This window comes from Myxocyprinus asiaticus, chromosome 43 (assembly GCF_019703515.2).
Source record: "Myxocyprinus asiaticus isolate MX2 ecotype Aquarium Trade chromosome 43, UBuf_Myxa_2, whole genome shotgun sequence".
Lineage (NCBI taxonomy): Eukaryota > Metazoa > Chordata > Actinopteri > Cypriniformes > Catostomidae > Myxocyprinus > Myxocyprinus asiaticus.
Window position 1 is genome coordinate 35005243 of NC_059386.1, and position 22918 is coordinate 35028160.

Below are 22918 nucleotides of genomic sequence, written 5' to 3' on the forward strand. Positions count from 1 at the left end.
TACTATATTATATAGATACTATACTATACTATACTATACTATACTATACTATACTACACTACACTACACTATACTACACTATATTGCACTATACTATACTATACTATAGGGGAGACCATGGCTAGTTGTCACATGAGCAACTTGTCATACACCTCTGTAACTATAAGGCTTTAAGTCAAAAGTCTAATTCCACAAATGCTTGTTTTCTCTAGTGGTTTTGTCTGCTGGTTTCAAACATCTGCCTGAAATTACTGTTGAATATTTTGTGAATTCTGTCCTGCAAACTAAAATTCTTTCAAAGCAATAAAGGAGTTACCTACAATAGACTTTTACACCAATTAACGTAGGCCTATCTCATTCGCAAAAAATAGCTGACAAGTCAGACGATATAAATTTACCAGATAAACAGCACAGAACAGAACTTCATTGGCCATTAAAATGTGCATGTTCATGTGTACAGAAAGCTTCCCTGAAATAGATTTTAAAACTGTTTATTACAACTTTTCTCAACGATGGAATTGCACAATTAACTAGCAGGTGCCAGTGAACGTCAGCACACTCGCGGAGAAGCCGCTGAATCATCATTACAAAGGGGTCTCAGACTGTTCCTGGGAGGCAGCAGATGCCCTAACCCCGCCCCCACCCTGAGGCTCCTGCCAGGAACAAACTGAGGCACCTTTCTCCTATCGCGTGAATCATCGCGATATTTCATTCAGTGGTCGTTATTTTAAGATGGCTGCAGAGGCGCGCGGAGAAACAACAGAAAGGTGAGAATCAATGAAAACACTTGTATTTATCAATACAACACCGATAATAATAATCAATATAGAGTCTTAACGTCTTACACATATATGTATAAAATAGCTGAGGTAAAAAGATAACTGTTTAGAGAATAAACACCGCAACAAACTGAAATCAAGCGGTATAATGAAGTGAATGGGCGAATTTTATGTCCTGTTTGATTTAATCTCTTGTGTTCTTTAATCTTATTCACGTGTTGTTGAAATTATTTCGCTTAAACTCTATGCTTACTCTGTTTTGTTGTGTTTTACCTTATTTTCCCTGATGACCTATGCCAAAACAAACGTATACAAATACTCTATATCGTATTATTGTGTTTAGTTGAGTTATGCTTAAATTATTAGGATTCTGAAAGGCATATAGTCTTCTTATTCAGACATTTATGCATTTTTATTCCATAAAGTCCTCTTGCATCAAAAGCAGTCATAATTTAGTTTTGCATGTCAAATTTCCACCCTCTCCCTGACCTTAACAATTAAAAAATATATATTTTCCTCAATAATTAATTATTTTTATACAAATAAATTAGTTGTACTTTTGACATTTTTAAAATATATACTCATAGTTGTATCAGTAGCCTAATAAAAGACACTTTTATTTCAGAAGAGCTCCATTAAGTGTGATTTAGTGAGCAATTTTATCACTTTATATCTCTTATTCTATATAATATGTGTTTTTCCAGAGATGCCTCATTTGGCGATCTGACTACAAACATGGAGACGGAGTCTTCCAGTGGGAAAGAGACTATGGTATGTTTCTTGTCTTGTTGTATTTCCTATTGAAACAGTAAGTTGGGGTTGGACATATCAAAGGGCTTGTCCCTTTTTTTAATAGGCAGTAGGCTTGAGTTTGTCACAGTCCAGCAAAAACATAATTTGCTATTTGCACTAACATATTGATGACATCAAAGCTAACAGACCTGGACTAAAAGCCACAGACCTCCTAGTTTTTGTGGGGTCTTTTAGAATGATGTCATCAATATTTAACCGTTTACACCAGGGGCCGGTTGCACCAGCTATACGTACGTTAAAACTTAGTCTAGTTGTGGCATAAATGGGCACTAAGTTACAATTTACGCACTACTAAATATTTGAGTGTTGCACCATTAAACTTGGGTAGGACGTAACCCTACATATAAACTAAATATTTACGGCAGCCTCCAACCAGGAGTAACTGATGGAATAAAAAAGCAGACTGATATTTAATGATATCAATGAGCTCATGTTTTGCGTGACAGGCATCGGTCCTTTCGACATACAGTATGATGTTTACATTTACGAGAGAGAAAAAACATACTTTTAATTGGCTCTTCAGCATGAAACCGTTCTAACGGTGCAGTTTTCAGGGTGCGTCGCCCGGTGTTAAGTTTCAACACATTCAAAATATATATATATATATATATAGGATATTAAAATGAATAAATGTCTATTTTTCTAGCCTGTTGTATTAGTATTTATTTATCACCCCTGATGTATTATAGATACAGTTCCGATATATTGTTATTTACACATGGCAAATATACTATTTATCAAATCTACTTTTATTACGTATTGTATTTTAATGGGGATATAATTTATTACAGCTGACAGTTACATGAGCAAACACGGTTTGAACGTCAAGCGGAACAAGATCAAACTGAAATTCACGGCTTTTTAACACTTCTGTGTACAAATTTGAAGGCTGTTTATTGGATCAATACAAGTAAACGTCATATTATGTGACTACGCATCACTTTACGGAGAGCTTATGACCTACTAGTTAAGAACAGGTGGTGCAAACAAATTAAGCACTGACTTAGTTACAAACTAACTAGTAGTTACTCAGCCCTTAGTGTGAACTTTACATCTCAACTTATGTGAGAACTTACGCACAGCAGGTGCAACCCTACCCTGGTATTAAGATGAGTTTCGGGTGATCCGATCAGTGTTGGGTGTAATGCATTACTAAGTAATTAAATTACTTTTTCATTGGAAAAAAGTAAAGTAAGGGATTACTTCAGTAATTTAATTAGTTACTTCTGATGTAATTGCGTTAAATACTGTATAGACTATAGAACAATTCTATATAAAACAATAGTGAATTTAAAATCAAAATTTAACGTCTAATGTTAAAATATATGTTTTCTAATTTAACGCTGCCCCTTTAAATTCTTTGGCCAGTTCATGAATAATTTATTTATTTGAATGAATTAAAAGAACAGTTTCATGTCTATCCTTGTATTTTTCATCTGGTCGAGGTTGATCAGGGTTTTAGAAAGTAATTAGTAATAAGTAATGCACTGAGTAATTAGTACAGTAATCTAATTACACTGTAGATGATGTAATTAGTAGTTAGTAATTAATTACTTTTTTTTTTTAACTTACCCAACACTGGATCTGATAGCAATTGTTTTGACGCATTTGATGTGTATCGGTCTTGAATGCGCCACCCTTTACATGTCAATCAACCGCTGCACTAACAACAGTTTAAACTTTGCCGGTTACGAGCGGCTTAAAAAGGAAATAACAGTCTGATCGGAAAAATTGGAAAAAGACATAAGCATGAGAACTTCACTGATTTTCTTCAGTGTTTCTGACCCCGTTTCCACCTGGTATTAAGATGCGTCTCGGGTGATCTGATCACATGTGGTCAGGTGAGACACATCGCTGTTTACACCCGGTCACTTAAATGCGTCTCCTGTGACCACTTGTGCTCGGATTTGTAGGGGAGGGTCTCTGTTTCATGACAACATACATCAGTCACTATATCAGTGTGTTACTGCATGATAATAAAGCGCAACAAAGTCAGAAAAGACAAATAAAACATGAAGAAAAAAAAACGGCATGCTTTTTCTCCTATATGCAGATGAAATGTAATCTAATGCATAATTTTGAGCAGAATTATCCATTGTTTTAGTTTATTACCTGTATTAAAGGTGCTTCAGGTGATCGTGCTTGTCATCTTTGTTGATATCAGACACACTAAAGAAGATCCGTTGTGATTGTGTATGTATACACTTTTTTACATTTTCAGATCGGACGGTTATTTTCTTTTAAAGCCGCTTGTAAACGGCAAAGTTTAAAGTCTTGTTTTAGCGCAGTGCTTGATTGGCAGGTGAGGGGTGGAGCTTCACTGCTGCCAGGACGCATACAGGACGGATTAGCGTTTACACCTCAGATGTGATGTGGACACACATTCGTATGTGGTTTTTGTGATCCGATCACAAAATGTTTTAGACCACTGTTTAGACCTGTATTTAGCGTTGAACACGTGATCGGAAACACATCTTAATACCAGATGGAAACGAGGACTCTGATATCAACATAATTTGAAAGAGATGAGAAGCACACACATCTGAAGCTCAGTTAATACAGGTACTCCAATAAAACAGTGGATAATTCTGCTCGAAGTGTTGTGTTTGTGCTTGGATTGAATTTCACCTGCACATGTTTTTCAAATTCCCCTCAGGACATGGCCGGTGACAGTTCAGAGGCGGCTGACGCTCAGACGGGATCTGGAGACGACGAGAACGGCCGTCAGCTGGGTGAATTTGAGCTGCAGTGTGCGCTGTGCATGAAGTGGTTTACAGCCGACACTTTCAGCATTGACACGGCGTATGTTTGTCTCTTTTAATCACCTCACTTACTCTGTCAGTATTGAGAGAGAGAACCCACATGCATGTATGTACCCTGTCTGTGTCCTCTTCCTGCAGAACTTGCCTCCCGTTCATGACCAACTATGTGTTCCACTGCAATGTCTGTCACCACAGTGGAAACACTTACTTTCTGAGGAAACAAGCTAGTAAGTGGATTTGCTTTGGTTATATATGGATCAGATATTCACAGTTTTGTTTTCAGATGGTGAAAGTGAACATGAAATCAAAGTTGACTGTTACTTTCATAATACACGTTCCTTGTCTTATTGTGCAAGATTCATCAGTGCACATAATTTAAGATAAAAGTAGTACACATTTTCATTTCTGAAGGTGTAACCAAGGCCGGTGGGGTTTTTTTCACAATCTAATTTAATCTCATTGGGTAAAATAAAACCCTGTTATTCTGTTTCACTTTAAAATAAGTCTCATTTCAGAAGTACAATGAATCCAAATGCAGCTTCATGTTGTCTTTAAGGACTGCCCATCTATTCAGTAGTGGAACATTTTTACATCCACAGATCTCAAGGAAATGTGTCTCACCGCTTTGGCAAATCTGACATGGAGATCCAGAACTCAAGATGAGCATCCCAAAACAATGTTCTCCAAAGACAAGGTACTGTTAAGACATTCATCTGAAGTTAACAGGCTATAGTGACATGTTGTTTGTTTTGTGTTGTTGTTTCAGTGTTTCTGTTTGAACTTTTTTAAAGGACATCATACCGTTCATTGACAAATATTGGGAGTGTATGACGACCCGTCAAAGACCTGGCAAACTAACCTGGCCTAATAACATTGTGAAGACCATGGTGAGTGATTCAGATGTTTACTGTACTGAAAACCAGAGACTAAAAACGGTTCAAGGAACAAAAACCAAAAACAAATACTTTTTCACAGTGCAAGACCAAGGTGTTCCTAGGATAATTGGTGCTGTTTTGAAGGCAAATGTTTTTACTGGACTTAGTATGATGTTAATTGATAAATGAAAACTATTTATGGCATTGTTTTTGAAGACATCCTCACTATGCAACATTTTATACAAGTGCCTAAAACTTTTGCACAGTACTGTATTTAATATTAAGAATACATTTATTGAAAAGACGTTATTTTATATAGACTACTGTATGCTATGATTACTATGATTTCTATGCTGATAATTCCCCCACATGGGAAACAATAAATTGCTTATATTTCTGCTTATTTTTGGCAAACCAAGTCCCTTAGTTTGAGCTTGTTTTTCCAGACCAGGTCGCTTGTTTCTCTTATGAGATCTGGCATCACTGCAACTGGTATATCACCTACCTTGGCACAGGGTACTGTCATTTTAAAAAGAACGTTATTAACCGTTCTTTAATTCGTTTGAACCAGTTACCAGTTGGAAAGGAGGCAGCGGAACGCTGGAACTGGAATGAGAAAATACATTTTCTGCTTAGAACAAACCGAATGAAAAACATTTTGTTTATAGTCCCTGCTTAACCTCCTGAGACCCCTGCGTGACTTCTGTTTGCATTTTGCATTCAGTTTTTGATTTGTAACTAGTAGCACCTAATAAACAGCCCCCCCCAAAAAAAAGTTTTTATAGCACCTAATAAACAAAAAAAAATGTATGTCCTCATATGTGGACAGCGGAACTAAGTTGTGAAATTTTAAGAAATACCAAGCTATATTTTTTCATCAAATAGTTTGTGTCCAGGATTGTTGGTTATTCATGTTTTTGAGATGTTATAGACATTACAGCTGATTTTCTAGAAAGGTGAACACATAATTTTGATTAAAGGTAATGGTCAGCATCATCAAATCACTGCCAATCATGTTAAAATTAAATTTAAATTAGACAGTTCTGAATCTATGAGGGCCTGGGTAGCTCAGTGGTAAAAGACGCTGGCTACTACCCCTGGAGTTCGCTAGTTCGAATCCCAGGGCCTGCTGAGTGACTCCAGCCAGGTCTCCTAAGCAACCAAATTGGCCCGGTTGCTAGGGAGGATAGTCACATGGGGTAACCTCCTCGTGGTCGCTATAATGTGGTTAGTTCTCAATGGGGCGTGTGGTGAGTTGAGCACGGATGCCACGGTGGATGGCGTGAAGCCTCCACACGCTATGTTTCCGTGGCAACGCGCTCAACAAGCCATGTGATAAGATGCGCGGGTTGACGGTCTCAGACGCGGAGGCAACTGGGGTTCATCCTCCGCCACCCGGATTGAGGCGAGTCACTACGCCACCACGAGGACTTAAAAGCGCACTGGGAATTGGGCATTCCAAATTGGGTGAAAAAGGAAAAAAAAAAAAAAAAATTCTGAGTCTATGTACTGATTATTGTCTCATGTCTGTCAAATATGTTGAGTGATCCAAACATCATCTGCAGCCTTAAACTGAACTTTTGGATTCAATTTTAGGATTGAATGCACTTAACTGCATTGGAAAGTTATAGGATGCTCCCTTGCTCCCTATTTAGTGAATGACTTAACCTCCAGTGTGCTGTCTGTCTGCACTGGTCTCAGAACAGTGTGAAATGCACCTTATTTTCATCCTAACTCCATATAAAGCCTCTGAAAGCAACATTTTCAGCTTTTGGATGAACCCATTGATTCTCAATGTGAAATAGGAATGCATTTACTAATGTTAATGAGGAGCACCTTATTGTACAGTGTTAACAAACAAAAATATAACAATTTATATTAAACTAAAGCCTTAAATGACCCACAGATTCATTACTGTGTAGTTATTAAAAATAACGAACATGTTTTTGGTACGTCTGTCAGAAAACCGCTCCACTGCACTCATCCGAGTACTTCATGTTTATCAGCACGCCAAAGTGCAAAAAATGAACAGATTTTTTAAAGCGGCAAATCAAACGAAATTAGAGACTCTCCTCTTTATAGCCAAATAGGTTTCAGTTCAAACGTTTGAAGAGGTTTCTTACCAGAGGCTCCTTTGTATGCGCTGTGTCCATAGGAGCGCTTCAATGAAATCGCGGCATGCTGTTGTGTCACGTGACTCAGTGCTTCAGAGGTGTAACCCTTTAAATGACAGTCTAAAGTCTTGTGAACAGTATTCAGTCAGTTTTTATTAATTTAAACTATGCGTTGCGTATAGCGAGTCCTCGCATGAGGCCGCGGGGTCGCACAAGGTTAAAACTAGTCACAATATGTTTTATAATGTTTAGCAACTTGTGTTTTTTTTTTTTTTTTACTCAGTGTAAAGAGCGGGATGTTTTCCTGGTGAAAGAGCATCCAGATCCCGGCAGCAAAGACCCTGAAGAGGACTATCCCAAATTTGGTTTGCTTGATCAGGTACAACCTTTTTTTATGTTAGCCATATGGACATAGTTGGCTAACAAAGGAAGACCGATATATCGGTTTTACCGATCCACCATGTTCCTCTGTGGCTGGTGATGGAGGGGTATAACAGTGGCCTCTAGAGGTGAAATAAAAACATTAATTATATCTTGTGAAAAACTAGTAAATCTTAATCCTCATTAAACCTCATCTGGTGAATATATATGAAAAGCTTAATTTGGTTAATACTTAATATAGAGCTTTGTAACAGGGCCAAGTCACCGTCATTCCAAAATAAGAGTCCCTGGTGTGTTTCAGGCTAGTTTAGAGTAAGAAATCCTGCGTTATGCTGCAATTTTTAATATTATGGGGATTTTGGTTTAATAATAAGCTACATCTGTGATTTTACTCATTTTGGACTTATGTCTGTGCCAGTCACAATTAGGAAAGACTAACAACAATTTTTTTTTACATTCTGTAAATTGGGAATTGTATACATTTAGCAATTTCTGGGAATTAGGAGAAATGCAAAATTAAGAGAAAAATGTGGTCAAAATAAATTTCTTCTATAAATCGATTTTCAAAACTATCAACCGATTAATCGGTTATCAGAAAAATCCACTATTGGTCGACCTCTAGTGGCTAATATTAGAATTGAATACTTGCACAATATACACTATATATTTAAAAACAAACTTGTATGTGAAATAGTATACAGTATGCTACAATAAATACAGTAGTGTGCTACATTAGCTGGGTTTTCATCCAACTATTTTTGCACATTTTTAATTTGTGCATAAAAAATCCTGAATGGAAACGCTTGATATGCAAATAAACTAAAAATTCGCCAACAATTTAATGCACTAGGTAGAGGTGGATTATCTAGAGTTTTGCATTAGTTAAAATGATCGGGATGGAAAGTTTATTTGCAAAACGATGATGTGTTTTGACCATTTGTGCACATGTTATGAGTGTGCAATAGCGTGATGTGACTGACCCAGCTAGTGTTCATTTTGTCAGCTATTCTTTAATTTAGTCTTAGTCCTGTGTCAAATGTCCTTGTTAGTTTTGATCATATTTAGTCAACCATATCCTGTTTTTTTTTTAGTCAAGTTTTAGTTGACTAAAAGTCTGGGCATTTTAGTCTTATTGTAGTCAAAGGAAACCCTCAGTATTTTAGTCTAGTCTAGTTTAGTCTTAGTCTAAATGAAAACTGTTGACATTTTAGTCATATTTTAATTGCATTTAGACTGATGCAAAGTGTTGCACTATAAGTAAATCATTGCTATGATTTTAACTTAATAAAAGAAAACTACACAATCAAAACTAGGTGGAATTATACTCACAATATACTTTATGCAGACAAATTACTGCAGACACCTTTTTTGAGGAATGTTTTTGTAGGCAATTAGTTTTAATAACACATTCAAATTCATTTTGATGGTAATGTGAAGGACAAATAAATGCAGCAATGTCACCAAATACATGCCAAAATACATAAGTCATTGGTGTATACTCAATCCTACATTACCTTAGCCGCTCATTTTCAGCTCCTTCACAACAATTTGCTAGCCTGTTAGCTTAATGAGTTCAGTCTAGTTATAAAACACAGCCTACATAATCTAACACCATCATCTTGTCTTAATATAGCTTATTAAGCTTATTTTCATGAGCTCGAATCCAGGGCATGCTAAGTGACTCCAGTCAGGTCTCCTAAGCAACCAAATTGGCCCGGTTGCTAGGAAGGGTAGAGTCAATTTGGGTAACCTTCTCGTGGTCGCTATAATGCGGTTCTCGCTCTCGGTGGGGCGCGTGGTGAGTTGTGCGTGGATGCAGCGGAGAATAGCGTGAAGCCTCCACACGCGCTACGTCTCTGTGGTAATGCGCTCAACAAGCCACGTGATAAGATGCGCGGATTGACGGTCTCAGGCGTGGAGGCAACTGAGATTCGTCCTCCGTCACCCGGATTGAGGCGAGTCACTACGCCACCACGAGGGACTTAGAGCGCATTGGGAATTGGGCATTCCAAATTGGGGAGAAAAATATATATATATATATATATAGCTTAAGTTGTCTAATATAGTTGTTTTAATATAGCTTAAAAAACGTAACCACCAAGACCTTAACCTACGTCAATTTCTTTGTTGTTAGCCTTCATATGCCGCTTGAGGTTTGTTGTATTCTTTCCAGATATTGTGTGTCCACATTGCTTCCCTTCCAAAATAACAAGGCATTTTTTTTCTCAGCCTCATTATAGAGAAAATGGGCCCAAATATCAGATCTTCTCTTTCTCCCAAGTCCAACTGTTGCTGTGACTATTTAACGAATGTTAGCTTTCCGTAAGGTACTCTACACTGCGCTTGCTAAGTCCTGATATGCCACGTGCAGCACAGGAAAGGAAACGGCTGCTCATGCCATCCAATGAACAGGATATTTGGATTGTAATTTAGAAAAAACAAACGGTCTATAATATTTTGTTGGCTCTTTTTTCGACGAAAATAAAGAGAGATTTTGGAAAAGTTTTTATTTTTTAAACTACATTTTAGTCTTGTCTTTTTAATTCAACAATATTGCATGTTAATATAGTCACAGTTAGTGTTTAATGACATCAGTGCCATCTCGTCATCATCTCGTGTTAGTCATGGAAAAAAAGGTCGTTGACGAACATTTTCCATTGTAGTTTTCGTTAACGAAATTAACACAAGACCCAACGAGAGGTCAGACCTCGGCTCACAATTCTTCGAACATAACCCTTGACATTTAGAAGTGTTTAACCCACAGCTGGTCATTTAAGTGGGTCTTCACAATCTGCCAGAACACTTTTGAGAGCGGGCGCTCACAGGAATATGGAGGCTTGTGGCGTATGGGCATAGCAGCCGTTTAAGCTCTCATTATATCAGATATTACACTTATTGTGCAGCGTCTCCTGGCAGCATTTTATAAAACGAGGTACAGCTGCTCCAAGACAAAAAGATAATGCGCCTTGACGTAGCGGATGAAAATGTGCAATGATTCATATTTTCTTTAGTCATATTTTTAGAAATGCTCTTAAAAATGCTAAACATTTAGATGGAAACCCAGTTATTGTTGTCCCATGACCTTACTACATTGCCTGCTAAGTGGTGTCCAGTTATCTCGTAAATAAATATGGTTGTTCCCCGTTTTTAATACAATTTTGTGTTTTTGTCTTAACATTTGGCAGTGCATACTACTATTTTCAAAAATGCCATTTTGAACATACCCAGTGTTTTAGTTTTTCTGTGAAGTTCTTTTTAAAAGACATTTTTTGAGTTTATGTCGTGCTCTTTGTATTTTCAGTATCTGGGCAATATTGGGCCATCATATGACAACCAAAAGCAAATGACGACAATCACAGGTTCTGGAGGGTTGAATGGTGAGCTGAACTATTCTAAATGTATAAATCACAGTTATAGTTGCATATTTCCTTTATTGAGGGAATCCTATTAAAGCTGTACATTATATTTCAGGTGGAGCAACTTTTTCAGGTGAATATGAAGCCGTTTTCATGTGCCGTTTAAGATGAAAGGCTTTTGTTTGGTGCTTATGTCACCTCCCCTTGCCTTGCATTTGATTTTAGCGCTCTCCAATGATTTGCTTGCTCCTTTTGGCCACACCCCCTAAACCTGCAGCCTGATGTCTACCCAAGGTGTGTTCGACTTCACGCAGCATTTCACCGACCAATCAGCGCCTGACTTGAAGCAATGCATGCCAGCTATGGAAAGTTTGACGACACCACTGCTACGAGAGCGAGTCGAGGCCAGCCGCCTGGCTTGAATGGTGCAGTTGCTCCAAAGCTTATTCACAATTGGCAGCTCTTTTCAACTCCTCCCCTGACTGCAACCGCCAAATCTCACCGATCGGTCAAGCAAGGCACAGTTGAAGTCGAACACACCTACTAATTCATGCTTCTGTGTGCTTGTGCCCCCTCTCTTACCTGTTGCACACAGCAGTTGATTTGAAATCTAACCAACATGGCTTTTGGCCCATATAAATGAACTTTGGCGCTTCATAATTGGCGTGTTTTGTCAAATGCTGTGGCCTTTAGATTGAACTCAAGCCTTGACCAACACTCAGCTGGGCTGCTCGCTCTCTCCTGACTACTAGTTTGTGCTTAGTAAACTTGGTGTAGCTGAAATGTTAGAGGAGGGTTTGGCTGATTAATTGGGCTGAAAAGTAAACTTGAATAAATCGGAGCATGCGAGATAGGTTGAATCTATGCCAATAGTGTTTGTAGTAAGGATGGTCTTCGATCTGTGTCTCTTACTTCCTGTGTGTCCCAGGTGGACTTCCTCCAGCTACTTCTGGTAAAGGCAGAGGAGCCAAACGCAAACAACAGCAACAACATCAACAGGACGGAGCTGCTGCTGGAACAGCCAAGAGAACACGCAGGTAAAAAACACAGCCAATATTAGGGCTTTAATTGCTTCCCAAATACAGTGGCAAAAATAGTATGTGAACCCTTTAGAATTACGTGCATTTATGTATAAATTTATCTTAAAATCTGGTTTGATCTTCATCTAAGTTACAGTGCTGTGAAAAAGTATTTGCCCCATCCTGATTTCTTCTGTTTTTGTGAATATCTCATACTAAATTGTTTCAAAAATTCAAAAAAAATCTAACATAAAACGAAGGCAAACTGAGTAAACACAAAATAGTTTTTAAATGATAATGTTATTTATTGAAGCAAAAAAGTTATCCAATGCCAACTGGGCTTGTGTGAAAAAGTATTTGCCCCCTTAGTTACTAAATCCCCAAATCTTTGAAACTGCATTCATAATGGGGTTCAGCTGGACTAGGCACACTCAGGCCTGATTACTGCCAGCCCAGTTCAAACAAATCAACACCTAAATAGAAGTTTATCAGCAGCATTTATGAAGTCGGCTAAAAGGTCTCACCCGATAGCACACTATGCCAAGGTCGAAAGAAATTTCAGAAATGATTAGGAAAAAGCTGATTGAAATACATCAGTCTGGGAAGGGTTTCAAAGGCTCTGGGACTCCAAAGAACCACAGTGAGAGCCATTATCTCCAAATGGAGAAAACTTGGAACAGTAGTGAACCTTCCCAGAAGTGGCCAACCTCCAAAATTCCTCCAAGAACACAGCGACGACTCATCCAGGAAGTCACAAAAAAGCCAAGGACAACATCCAAGGAACTGCAGGCCTCTCTTGCATCATTAAAGGTCACTGTTCATGACTCCACTATCAGAAAGACACTGGACAAAAATGCCATCCATGCACTGCTAACCCAGAAGAACATTAATGCTCGTCTGAATTTTGCCAAAACACCCCTTGATGATCTTCAAACCTTTTGGCAGAATGTTCTGTGGACTAATGAGTCGAAAGTGGAACTGTTTGGAAGACAGGGGTCCTGTTACATCTGGTGTAAATCAAACACAGAATTCCACAAAAATAACATCATATCTAGAGTCAAGCATGGTGGTGGTAGTGTGATGGTGTGGGGATGCTTTGCTGCTTCAGAGCAACTTGCAGTAATTGAGGGAAACATGAAATCTGCTCTCTACCAGTAAATCCTAAAGGAGAACATCCGGTCATCAGTCCGTGAGTTGAAGCTCAGGCTCTACTGGATTATGCAGCAAGACAATGATCCAAAGCATAGGAGTAAGTCCACCTCTGAATGGTTCAAAAGAAGCAAAATTTAAGTTTTGGAGTGGCCTGGTCTAAGTCCTGACTTGAAACCAATTGAGATGCTGTGGCAGGACCTTAAATGGGAAGTTCATTCTCGAAAACCCTCCAATGTGGCTGAACTAAAGCAGTCCTGCAAAGAAGAATGGGACTGATCTCCCAGTTATCAGTAGCATTTGGTTGCAGTTGTTGCTGCTAAAGGTGGCATAACCAGCTATTAAGTTTAAGGGGGCAGTTAGTTTTTCGCATGGGTGATATAGGTGTTGGATAACTTTTTTGAAATAACATTATCATTTAAAAACTTTAATTTGTGTTTACTCAGATTGCCTTTGTTTTATGTTAGATTGTTACACCCATTTCCCTGGCAGAGGTCACTGAGGTAGTCAAAGAGCTCTGAAGTGGCAAGGCGGCAGGGGTTGATGAGATTCGCCCTGAGATGCTGAACGCCCTGGATGTTGTTTGGCTGTCATGGCTGACACGCCTTTTCAGCATTGTGTGGACGTCTGGGGTGGTACCCAGGGATTGGCAGACAGGTGTTGTGGTTCCTATTTTTAAAAAGGGGAACCGGAGTGTATGTTCCAACTATCGAGGGATCACACACTTCTCAGAGCTTCTTGGGAAAGCTTATGCCAGGGTGCTGGAGAAGAGACTCTGGCCGATTGTCGAACCTCAGATTGAGGAGGAACGATTTGGATTCCAACCCGGAACAGTGGATCAGCTCTTTACCTTAGCACGGGTCCTAGAGTGGTGTCATGCTGTGACATCCAGCGCACACTTGGGAGGTTTGCGGGCGAGTGTGAAGCGGTTGGGATGAGGGTCAGCACCTCCAAGTCTGAGGCCATGGTTATCTGCAGGAAAAGGGTGGATTGCTCTCTTCAGGTAGGGAGAGAGTAGCTGCCCCAAGTGGACAAGTTCAAGTATCTGGGGATCTTGAATATGAGTGAGGGAAAATTGGAGCGTGAGATCGACAGGCGGATCGGTGCAGCGTCTGCAGTTATGCGGTCGCAGTACTGGGCCGTGGTGGTGAAGGAGCTAAGCCTGAAGGCAAAGCTCTCAATTTACCAGTCGGTGTACGTTCCAGACCTCAACTATGGTCATGAGCTTTGGGTAGTGACCGAAAGAATAAGATCACGAATACAAGAAGCCAAAATGAGCTTTCTTTGTAGGGTGTCAGGGCTCACCCTAAGCGATAGGGTGTGAAGCTCTGACATCCGAGAGGGGCTTGGGGTAGAACCGCTGCTCCTCCGCGTTGAAAGGAGCCAGTTGAGGTGGTTCGGGCATTTGATTAGGATGTCTCCTGGACGCCTTCCTGCAGAGCTGTTTCGGGCATGTCCAACGTGGAGGAGGTCCAGGAGAAGACCCAGAACATGCTGGATGTTATATATATCTCGGCTGGCCAGGGAACGCCTCGGGATCCCCCAGAATGAGCTAGAGGATGTGGCTGGTTAAAAGGACATATGGGCTACTTTGCTTAGTCTGCTGCCACTGCGACCTGGTCCTGGATAAGCGGTCAAAGATGGATGGATGGATGGATGTTCTAGTACATATTGAATACATAGTTCAAACATTCACAGTGTAGGTTGGAAAAAATATGTAAACCCTCAGGTTAATGATGTCCACAAAAGTTAATTAGACACTGGAGTTGGCAAACTTTGCATTCATTTAATGAAACGAGATTGGAGGTCTAGGTTAGGACTACTTTTACTTATAAAAAGCACTCAAATATTTTGAGTGCTTTTTTCAAACATTAAACAGAAGAATCTTTTTACGTGGACCGTGCCTCGCAAAAAAGAGATCTCAGAAGACCTATGATCAAGAATTGTTGCTTTGCATAAAGCTGTAAAGTGTTACAAAGTTACCTCAAAGAGCTTAGCTATTCATCTGTCCACAGTTAGACAAACTGTCTATAAATGGAGAAGATTTAGTACTGTGGGTACTCTCCCTAGAATTGGCCGTCCAGCCAAGATGACTCAATGGGCACAGAATGCTAAATGAGGTAAAAAAGAACCCTAGAGTGACAGCTGAAGACTTGAAGGAATCACTGGAACTGGTTAACATCTCTGTACATGAGTCTACTATATGGAAAACATTAAACAGGTATGGTATCCATGGCAGGACACCATGAAGGAAGCCGCTGCTTTCCAACAAATACATTGCTACCCGCCTGAAGTTTGCCAAAGACCACCTTGACATTCCACAACGCTACTGGAAAGATGTTTTGTGGATTGATGAAACTAAGGTTGAATTATTTAGGAAGAACACACAGCACTACGTATGGCGTAGAAGGGCACCACATACCAACATGAAAACATCATCCCAACGGTGAAGTACGGTGGAGGGAGCATCATGATTTGGGGCTGCTTTGCTGCTTCGGGGCCTGGACTGCTTGCCATCATTGAGGGGAAAATGAATACCCAAGTTTATTCGAACTCACGACTCCTGGGGTGATAGTCAGCGTCAATACTCGCTGAGCTACCCAGGCCCCCGTGCTGCTCAAGTCTTAAGGGAGCCGTGCATCTTTTGCGACATGAGTGATCAGTTTATGCGATCGGCCAAATGACATATCACCGATCGAGTCATAGAACTTGAATATCGGCCAACCGAAGCATCCCTACTGGAAACGCTTAGTTGATGTTATTGCTGCCAGAGGAGGATCGACGGGTTATTAAATCCAAGGGTTCACTTACTTTGTCCACAGCACTGTGAATGTTTAATGGGATGTGTTCAATAAAGACATGAAAGATTATAATTGTTTGTGTGTTATTAGCCTAAGCACATTGTGTTTGTCTATACTTGTGACATGAAGATGAGATCACATTTTATGACCAATTAATGTAGAAAAACAGCTAATTCCAAAGCGTTCACATACTTTTTCTTGCCACTGTCCTGATTGCACTAAATACTTAATTGGATATATCTTGGTATAATTTGTCATTTTGACATAATACAAATTTTAGTTGAGATTCACCAAAATCTCAACCGCTTGCACTTGCAAAATGGGCGAAAAACTTTACTAGAAATTATTACATTTTAGGAATGTTCTGAATTAGGGTTAGAGTAACCCTAACGCTAACTCCTAACCCTGACCCTAACGTCTAACCCTAACAAGTTAAGCTCAATCAACAGTATTTGAGGTAATATGTTGATTACCGAAAAAAAACAATTTGTTTTTTTTTTAAAACAAGCAATTCAGTGTACAGTTGTATCCAATATTACTTCGTTGGCATGATGGCAAAACAGCGGTAAACCATACGAGCGATTTTTATCACTCTAAAATCATGTTAACGTGTATGTTTAATTCTTGTGGCTATACTTTTGAACCAGCATATTTGAATGTTTATTGTGGACTCACTCCATTAACAAAAGACAATGGCTTAAATTTTATACTAGAACACAGGGGATTTGATTGTTTTATTCTTTTTTTTTTCCTAGTGACCCACTGTTCTCAGCTCAGCGTCTACCACCTCACGGATATCCACTTGAGCATCCCTTCAATAAAGACGGTTATCGTTATATCCTAGCAGAGCCGGATCCCCATGCTCCCGACCCAGAGAAACTAGAGCTGGACTGCTGGGCCGGGAAGCCCATTCCTGGAGATCTGTACAGAGCCTGTCTGTATGAGAGAGTGCTGCTGGCACTGCATGATAGAGGTACATCCACAGCAAATATATACATTTACAATGGAATGCAACAGATAAGTATAAAACAAATTTTAAGACTACATTAAATCAAAATGAACCCCATTTACTTCCTATTGGTCTTATTGTGTATGATTCACCTGTGCACGTTAGTGAGGTGTAATATTAACCAATAAAATCATAGCCTACGTTTCACCATCCAATCAAATCCTGATGCATTAAATCAGGTCCTGTCCTACATTATTTCATACTAAATATTCAACATTAAAGAATTGCATGAAAATTTGAATTATGTGCTATTTTGAAATGGCTATTTTTTGATTATTTAAATGATCCAAACTTTTTAAAGTTACCATAAAATCAAAATTAGCTCTTTTTTCTTTCTTTGCCTTTGTACTTATTGTGCATAATTCATCAGTGCACATTATTCTATAGAAGAAAGTTGACATGAACAAACACTGAACAGCACTTATTATTCTTGTTTAACCATTTAATGCATACCTCCGATCTTTAGGGACCAGGGAACTCATTCCACCCCTGTATCTCATCCATTGTTTGGAGTTATGCCCACACCTCTTTATTATTCCTCAACCATTCTCTTAATAGTGTAACAAAACAAATGGCAAAATTGCACTAACCCCCCACCCCCCAAAACATTATAATAAGTGTATGTGGTCATTAAAGACCTGAGATATGTAATAAATCTTTTTATTTTTATTTTTTTCATTTTCTCCCCAATTTGGAATGCCCAATTCCCAATGCGCTCCAACTCCTTGTGGTGGCGTAGTGACTCGCCTCAGTCCGGGCGGTGGAGGATAAATCTCAGTTGCCGCCACGTCTGAGACTGCCAAACCGTGCATCTTATCACTTGGCTTGTTGAGCGCGTTACCGCGGAGACACAGCACACGTGGAGGCTTCACGCTATTCTCCGCGGCATCCACGCATAACTCGCCACGCTCCCAACCGAGAGCGAGAACCACATTATAGCGACCACAAGGAGGTTACCCCATGTGACTCTATCCTCCCTAGCAACCGGGCCAATTTGGTTGCTTAGGAGACCTGGCTGGAGTCACTCAGCACACCTTGGATTCGAACTCGCGACTCCAGGGGTGATAGTCAGCGTCTTTACTCGCTGAGCTACCCAGGCCCTCCATAAATCATATTTTTATGGTTTTCATATCTATATAAGTTTACCATCACATGATATCTATTTCTTTGTTTGTTACAAGACAAATGAGTACTATATTCATACAATTGACTACTATATCACGTTAATTTTCACTGTGAATTATCAGTATTCCATATGTGTGTACACATACATAATGTACATGCTATTTCTTACTAAAAGTGGCCCTATTGTTTCAGCGATTGACTTGATTTACATTTGACATTGCTATTTGACGAAGCAGCAACGTGGAAGTAAACTATAGCAAGTGTAACACATGAACAGTATGAGATGACTATTGTCATTTGGGTGTACTACTGACATTATGTAAGTTGTGTATCTATTTAGACTCAAAGTGCCTGAGAAAATACATGTAGTACGTGTAGATTGTGTAGATCATGTTTTGTGTAGCTTAGTATGTGTTTTACACCCTGTTTTGTAGAGAAAATGAAGTCCCGCCCCACATTATTTCCCACTGAATATTCTGATTCACCTGGAAATGTGTGTCACGTTATGAATGTTAAATTCATTGCAAATGCTTTTAAAAATTGCAATAACAATGTTAGTGTTCTTTATTGCCTACCTTTATCAAAATAATTACAGCTCCACAGCTAAAGATATCAGATGACCGCTTGACTGTGACCGGTGAGAAGGGCTACTCAATGGTCAGAGCGTCTCATGGGGTCAGAAAGGGGGCGTGGTACTTTGAGGTCACCGTAGACGAAATGCCACCCGACACTGCGGCTCGACTGGGCTGGTCACAACCATTAGGTCTGTATCACACATGTTAAAGACAAACACCTGGTGATCTCTCCTGTTTATTTACAGTGTCTGTTGTGTGATATTTCAGGTAACCTTCAAGCTCCTCTAGGTTACGATAAGTTCAGCTACTCGTGGCGCAGTAAGAAAGGAACTCGCTTCCATCAGTCTATAGGAAAGCATTATTCTGATGGCTACGGACAGGGGGACATCCTGGGCTTCTATATTGAGCTTCCCGATGGCACCGAAACTGCCAAAGCCCTGCCAGATACATACAAGGACAAAGTAGGAACACACCCACTTGTATTTTCTCAATGTACAGTGTTTATTACTACATAAAATGTATTTTCATCCATGTCTATTAAATTTGAGGTCATCTATATGCTAGTGGACATCAAAAGGTTGACAAAAATAGCCATTAGCAGATATACACATTTAAAATTTAGCGTCTTTCTCTTCCGGACCAAAAATGTTTGTGCACTCAAGGGCGTATACAGGTTTTTGTCCAGTGACAGAAGTTGCTGTAAACTTACTGAAATGTTAACATGTCATTTAATCTTAAAGGCGCTGATCAAATTCAAAAGCTACCTGTACTTTGAAGAGAAAGATTATGTGGACAAAGCCGAGAAGAGTTTGAAACCAACCAGTATCAGCCGAGTGAGTGTTTTAATGCACAATATTGATCCATTCTGATATTGTTCAATTATTTCATTATGATGACATCACTGATGTGTAAAATGTTCTTTTTTTTTAGATGATATTTTTCAAGAATGGAGTGAATCAAGGAGTGGCCTATGAGAATCTGTTCGAGGGCATGTATTACCCCGCCATATCCCTCTACAAGAGCTGTACGGTACGTGATTACACTATGTAATGCAATTTTTGTTCCTGGGTAGTAAGTGTTATTTCCTGATTGCTTATGCCTCAAAAGTATAGAAAATGGCTATTATAACTCACAAACTTTGCTTTTTTGACCAGGACATTGACATTTTGAAATGTACCTATTTCCAATGAGAAAACGGGTGAATGTGTGTCTTTTCATTCACATAAAGTCAGAAAAAAACAACATATGAATCCAAAATCCTTCTTTATCTGTGGTCCGATGAAGACACCGGCTTTGACCTTCGTCTCAGACAGCTTAGAGAAGAGGTCTTGAAGGTACTTGAAGGCTGCCGACTCCTTATCTAGAGCTCTGACAAATAGTTTCATAAGGGCCAATTTGATGTGCAGTGGTGGCATCAGCACCTTCCGGGGGTCCACCAGTGGCTCCCACTTGACGTTGTTCCTCTCCACAGAGAACTCGGTCCGCTGTGGCCAGTCCCGCCTGTGGTAGTGCACCTTGGTGTTCCTGCTGTTCCAAAGGCAAAGATAGCAGGGAAACTTGGTAAAACCGCCTTGGACACCCCACCATTTTGAAGTCTCCTATGACCTCCCAGCCATACTCATCATACTTCAAGGCATCCAGCAAGGTCTTGATGCTGTTGTAATCCTCTTTGAGGTGCACCGAGTGAGCCAGGGGAAGAAACGGGTACTTGTTACCATTATGGACCAGCACAGCTTTGAATATTACTTTAGTATAAATACATGTTAATTTGGATTCATATGTCGTTTTTTTCTGACTTTATGTGAACGAAAAGACACACATTCACCCGTTTTCTCATTGGAAATAGGTACATTTCAAAATATCACTGTTCTGATCACAAAAGCAAAGATCGTGGGGAATAATAGCCATTTTCTATACTTTTGAGGCATAAGCAAGCAGGAAATAACACTTACTACCCAGGAACAAAAAAAAATTTGTTACACAGTGTTATATGTCGTCTTAGCTTTTTTGAGAAGCAAAAGTCAATATAATATATTTGACAAATGTATGTCCCTCTTAGGTGTGTAATAAGGGTTGTTTGTTACTGTTTATGGTGCTGTTTTAAACCAAATCGAATAGAAAGCAGTGCCGTCACTCACCTAATGAACTGAAACTGATGAAATCGTTTTACTTCATGCTACATTTTTCTCCCTTTCCAGGTGTCTGTTAATTTTGGACCACACTTTAAATATCCTCCAAAAGACATCAAGTTTCAGCCAGTAAGTGCGAAATTCAAACATTTTCTAGACTGACCAAAGTGTTTTATTGATTGAGTATTTTTCATATTGGAAAGCTCTTTATCCAAAACGTTGATTGTTTACACCAAATTCTAGGCAGCTGATCCACTTTTGATGTGCATCAGGGTTCCCACGGTCATTTAAAACCTAGAAATATCAGCCAATTTTCCAATTGTGATTTCCAGGCCTGGAAAAGGCATGAAAGTGAATGAAATCTTAAGAAAAGCACTGAAATATGTGCAGTATATACAGTTGAAGTCAGAAGTTTACATAACTTAGGTTGAAGTCATTTAAACTCATTTTTTAACTACTCTACAGAGTTCTGGCAAGTCGTTTAAGACATCTACTCTGTGCATGACACGAGTTGTTTCCCATTTGTGAAATTCTAGCCGTGCAAAGTTTACAAACTGCAACTCTGCTGTCTAAGTATTTCACACGAGACATTTTATTAAATATTTCATTGGCTAGTAATGGCTCTATGGAAGGGCCGCCTCTATAAAATAAAAAAATCATGGAAATTTTGGTCAGAAGGAGTGGGGACCCTGTACAGAAACTCATAATGACACAAACTCTGTTACTTCAAAATGGTTTCATTTATTCTCTATTTGTTCTCTGTTCCATCATAATGTGCAGCATTTGTAAATGTTTCCCTGTTGTTGTTGTGTATGATCAGATGAGTGACATGGGATGGGTCGCTGTCACTGAACACACGCTGGCAGACATTCTGTACCACGTCGAGACCGATGTAGACGGCCGACGCAGCCCCCCATGGGAGGGTTAAACCGAACCGTCATCTGAGGACACAGGATGCCAAATTAATTTCCCATAAGGGTTGAGTATGAGCAACTGCTCATAAATGCTCATGAGAACAGCTGAGTAGTGCTTTACATGTGACGCACAACCATTTACTTAAATCTTTTAATAACACACACGCACTCTACCACACAGGTATAAATACTGCAGCTGAACTTGATGTAAACGGCTAGAATATGATGTGAATGCGCTTTAGAATGGTGTATTTGTATGTAAGTAGGGTTGATGTTGTGTTAGAGGTTACCCATTACATTTCCTCGTACTGCAGTTTTATCTTGGGATCTGTCCTGCTAGTTAATTTCCTGAATCTTACAAATCCTGCCAAGAACATGTCTAGATCCAAAATTAAAAGAAATAAAAAATTATATTTTGCTTGATGTAAATGAAGCCTATTTTTAGGACCTTTTTTGCATTTTAACATTATTTTCATGACAAGAATCTCATTAATGTAATGCAAAAGTATTTATACATGATGGTAGTATTTGCGGTACTGCCTTTGTTGATTTTAGTAATGAAAATCATGAATTATGATAATTATAAAAACTTAAAGTAAAATGTCTCGATGCATTACAGTTAAGAGAATTGGGGTGAAAACGTGCTTGATTGTCATGAAAAAAAAATGTCACAATGCAAAAAAGAGGTCTTAAGACCTTAATAGTCCTAAAAACAGACTTAATGTTCTTTACGCAAATTATTATTTATATCTTTTGATTTGGGGGCAAAATATGAACTGGACATCTTTTTATAAGATTCACCCTTCCAGTCTTGCGGTGGCTAGTTTTGTGTGGCATTTTAGTTCATCCTTTGCTAATATAAACTGCTCAATTCCTGTTTGGGTTAACTGTACATTAACCTGTGTAAGTCTGAGAAGTGTGTGTCTGACCTGACAGTGTTCTCAGACATCATGTGGTTTCCATTCATCACCCTCTTTTTATCCAGTGATAATTTGTTCATTGTTTACATTATTTGATTAGATGTAAAATGTGATTTGTTCCCCCCTTAATCCATGTTTGATACATAAACTTGTTTTAATAAAGTTAAACCATAGGTTTATAAACAGCTTGAACAGTT

At 39.2% G+C, this 22918-nt stretch overlaps 1 protein-coding gene across 1 annotated transcript; it reads left to right on the forward strand.

Moving 5' to 3' along the window:
- Positions 1-719: 719 nt before the first annotated feature.
- Positions 720-22914, forward strand: ash2l (ash2 like, histone lysine methyltransferase complex subunit). Its single transcript, XM_051686364.1, has 17 exons — positions 720-767; positions 1484-1550; positions 4249-4394; positions 4493-4581; positions 4954-5048; positions 5146-5241; positions 7627-7722; positions 11026-11101; positions 11196-11213; positions 12009-12117; positions 16805-17022; positions 18779-18946; positions 19026-19219; positions 19499-19591; positions 19689-19787; positions 20957-21016; positions 21708-22914. Exons 1-17 carry the CDS (start codon positions 733-735, stop codon positions 21813-21815), a joined length of 1767 nt encoding a protein of 588 aa, XP_051542324.1. The 5' UTR covers positions 720-732; the 3' UTR covers positions 21816-22914.
- Positions 22915-22918: the final 4 nt, after the last annotated feature.

Excerpts from the sequence above, each read along its gene's own strand:
- ash2l (XM_051686364.1), top strand. The coding sequence starts at position 733 with ATGGCTGCAGAGGCGCGCGGAGAAACAACAGAAAG. Across the intron at positions 5,242-7,626 it reads ATAACATTGTGAAGACCATG|TGTAAAGAGCGGGATGTTTT; the intron begins GTGAGTGATTCA and ends TTTTTTACTCAG. Across the intron at positions 17,023-18,778 it reads GCTGGCACTGCATGATAGAG|CTCCACAGCTAAAGATATCA; the intron begins GTACATCCACAG and ends AAATAATTACAG.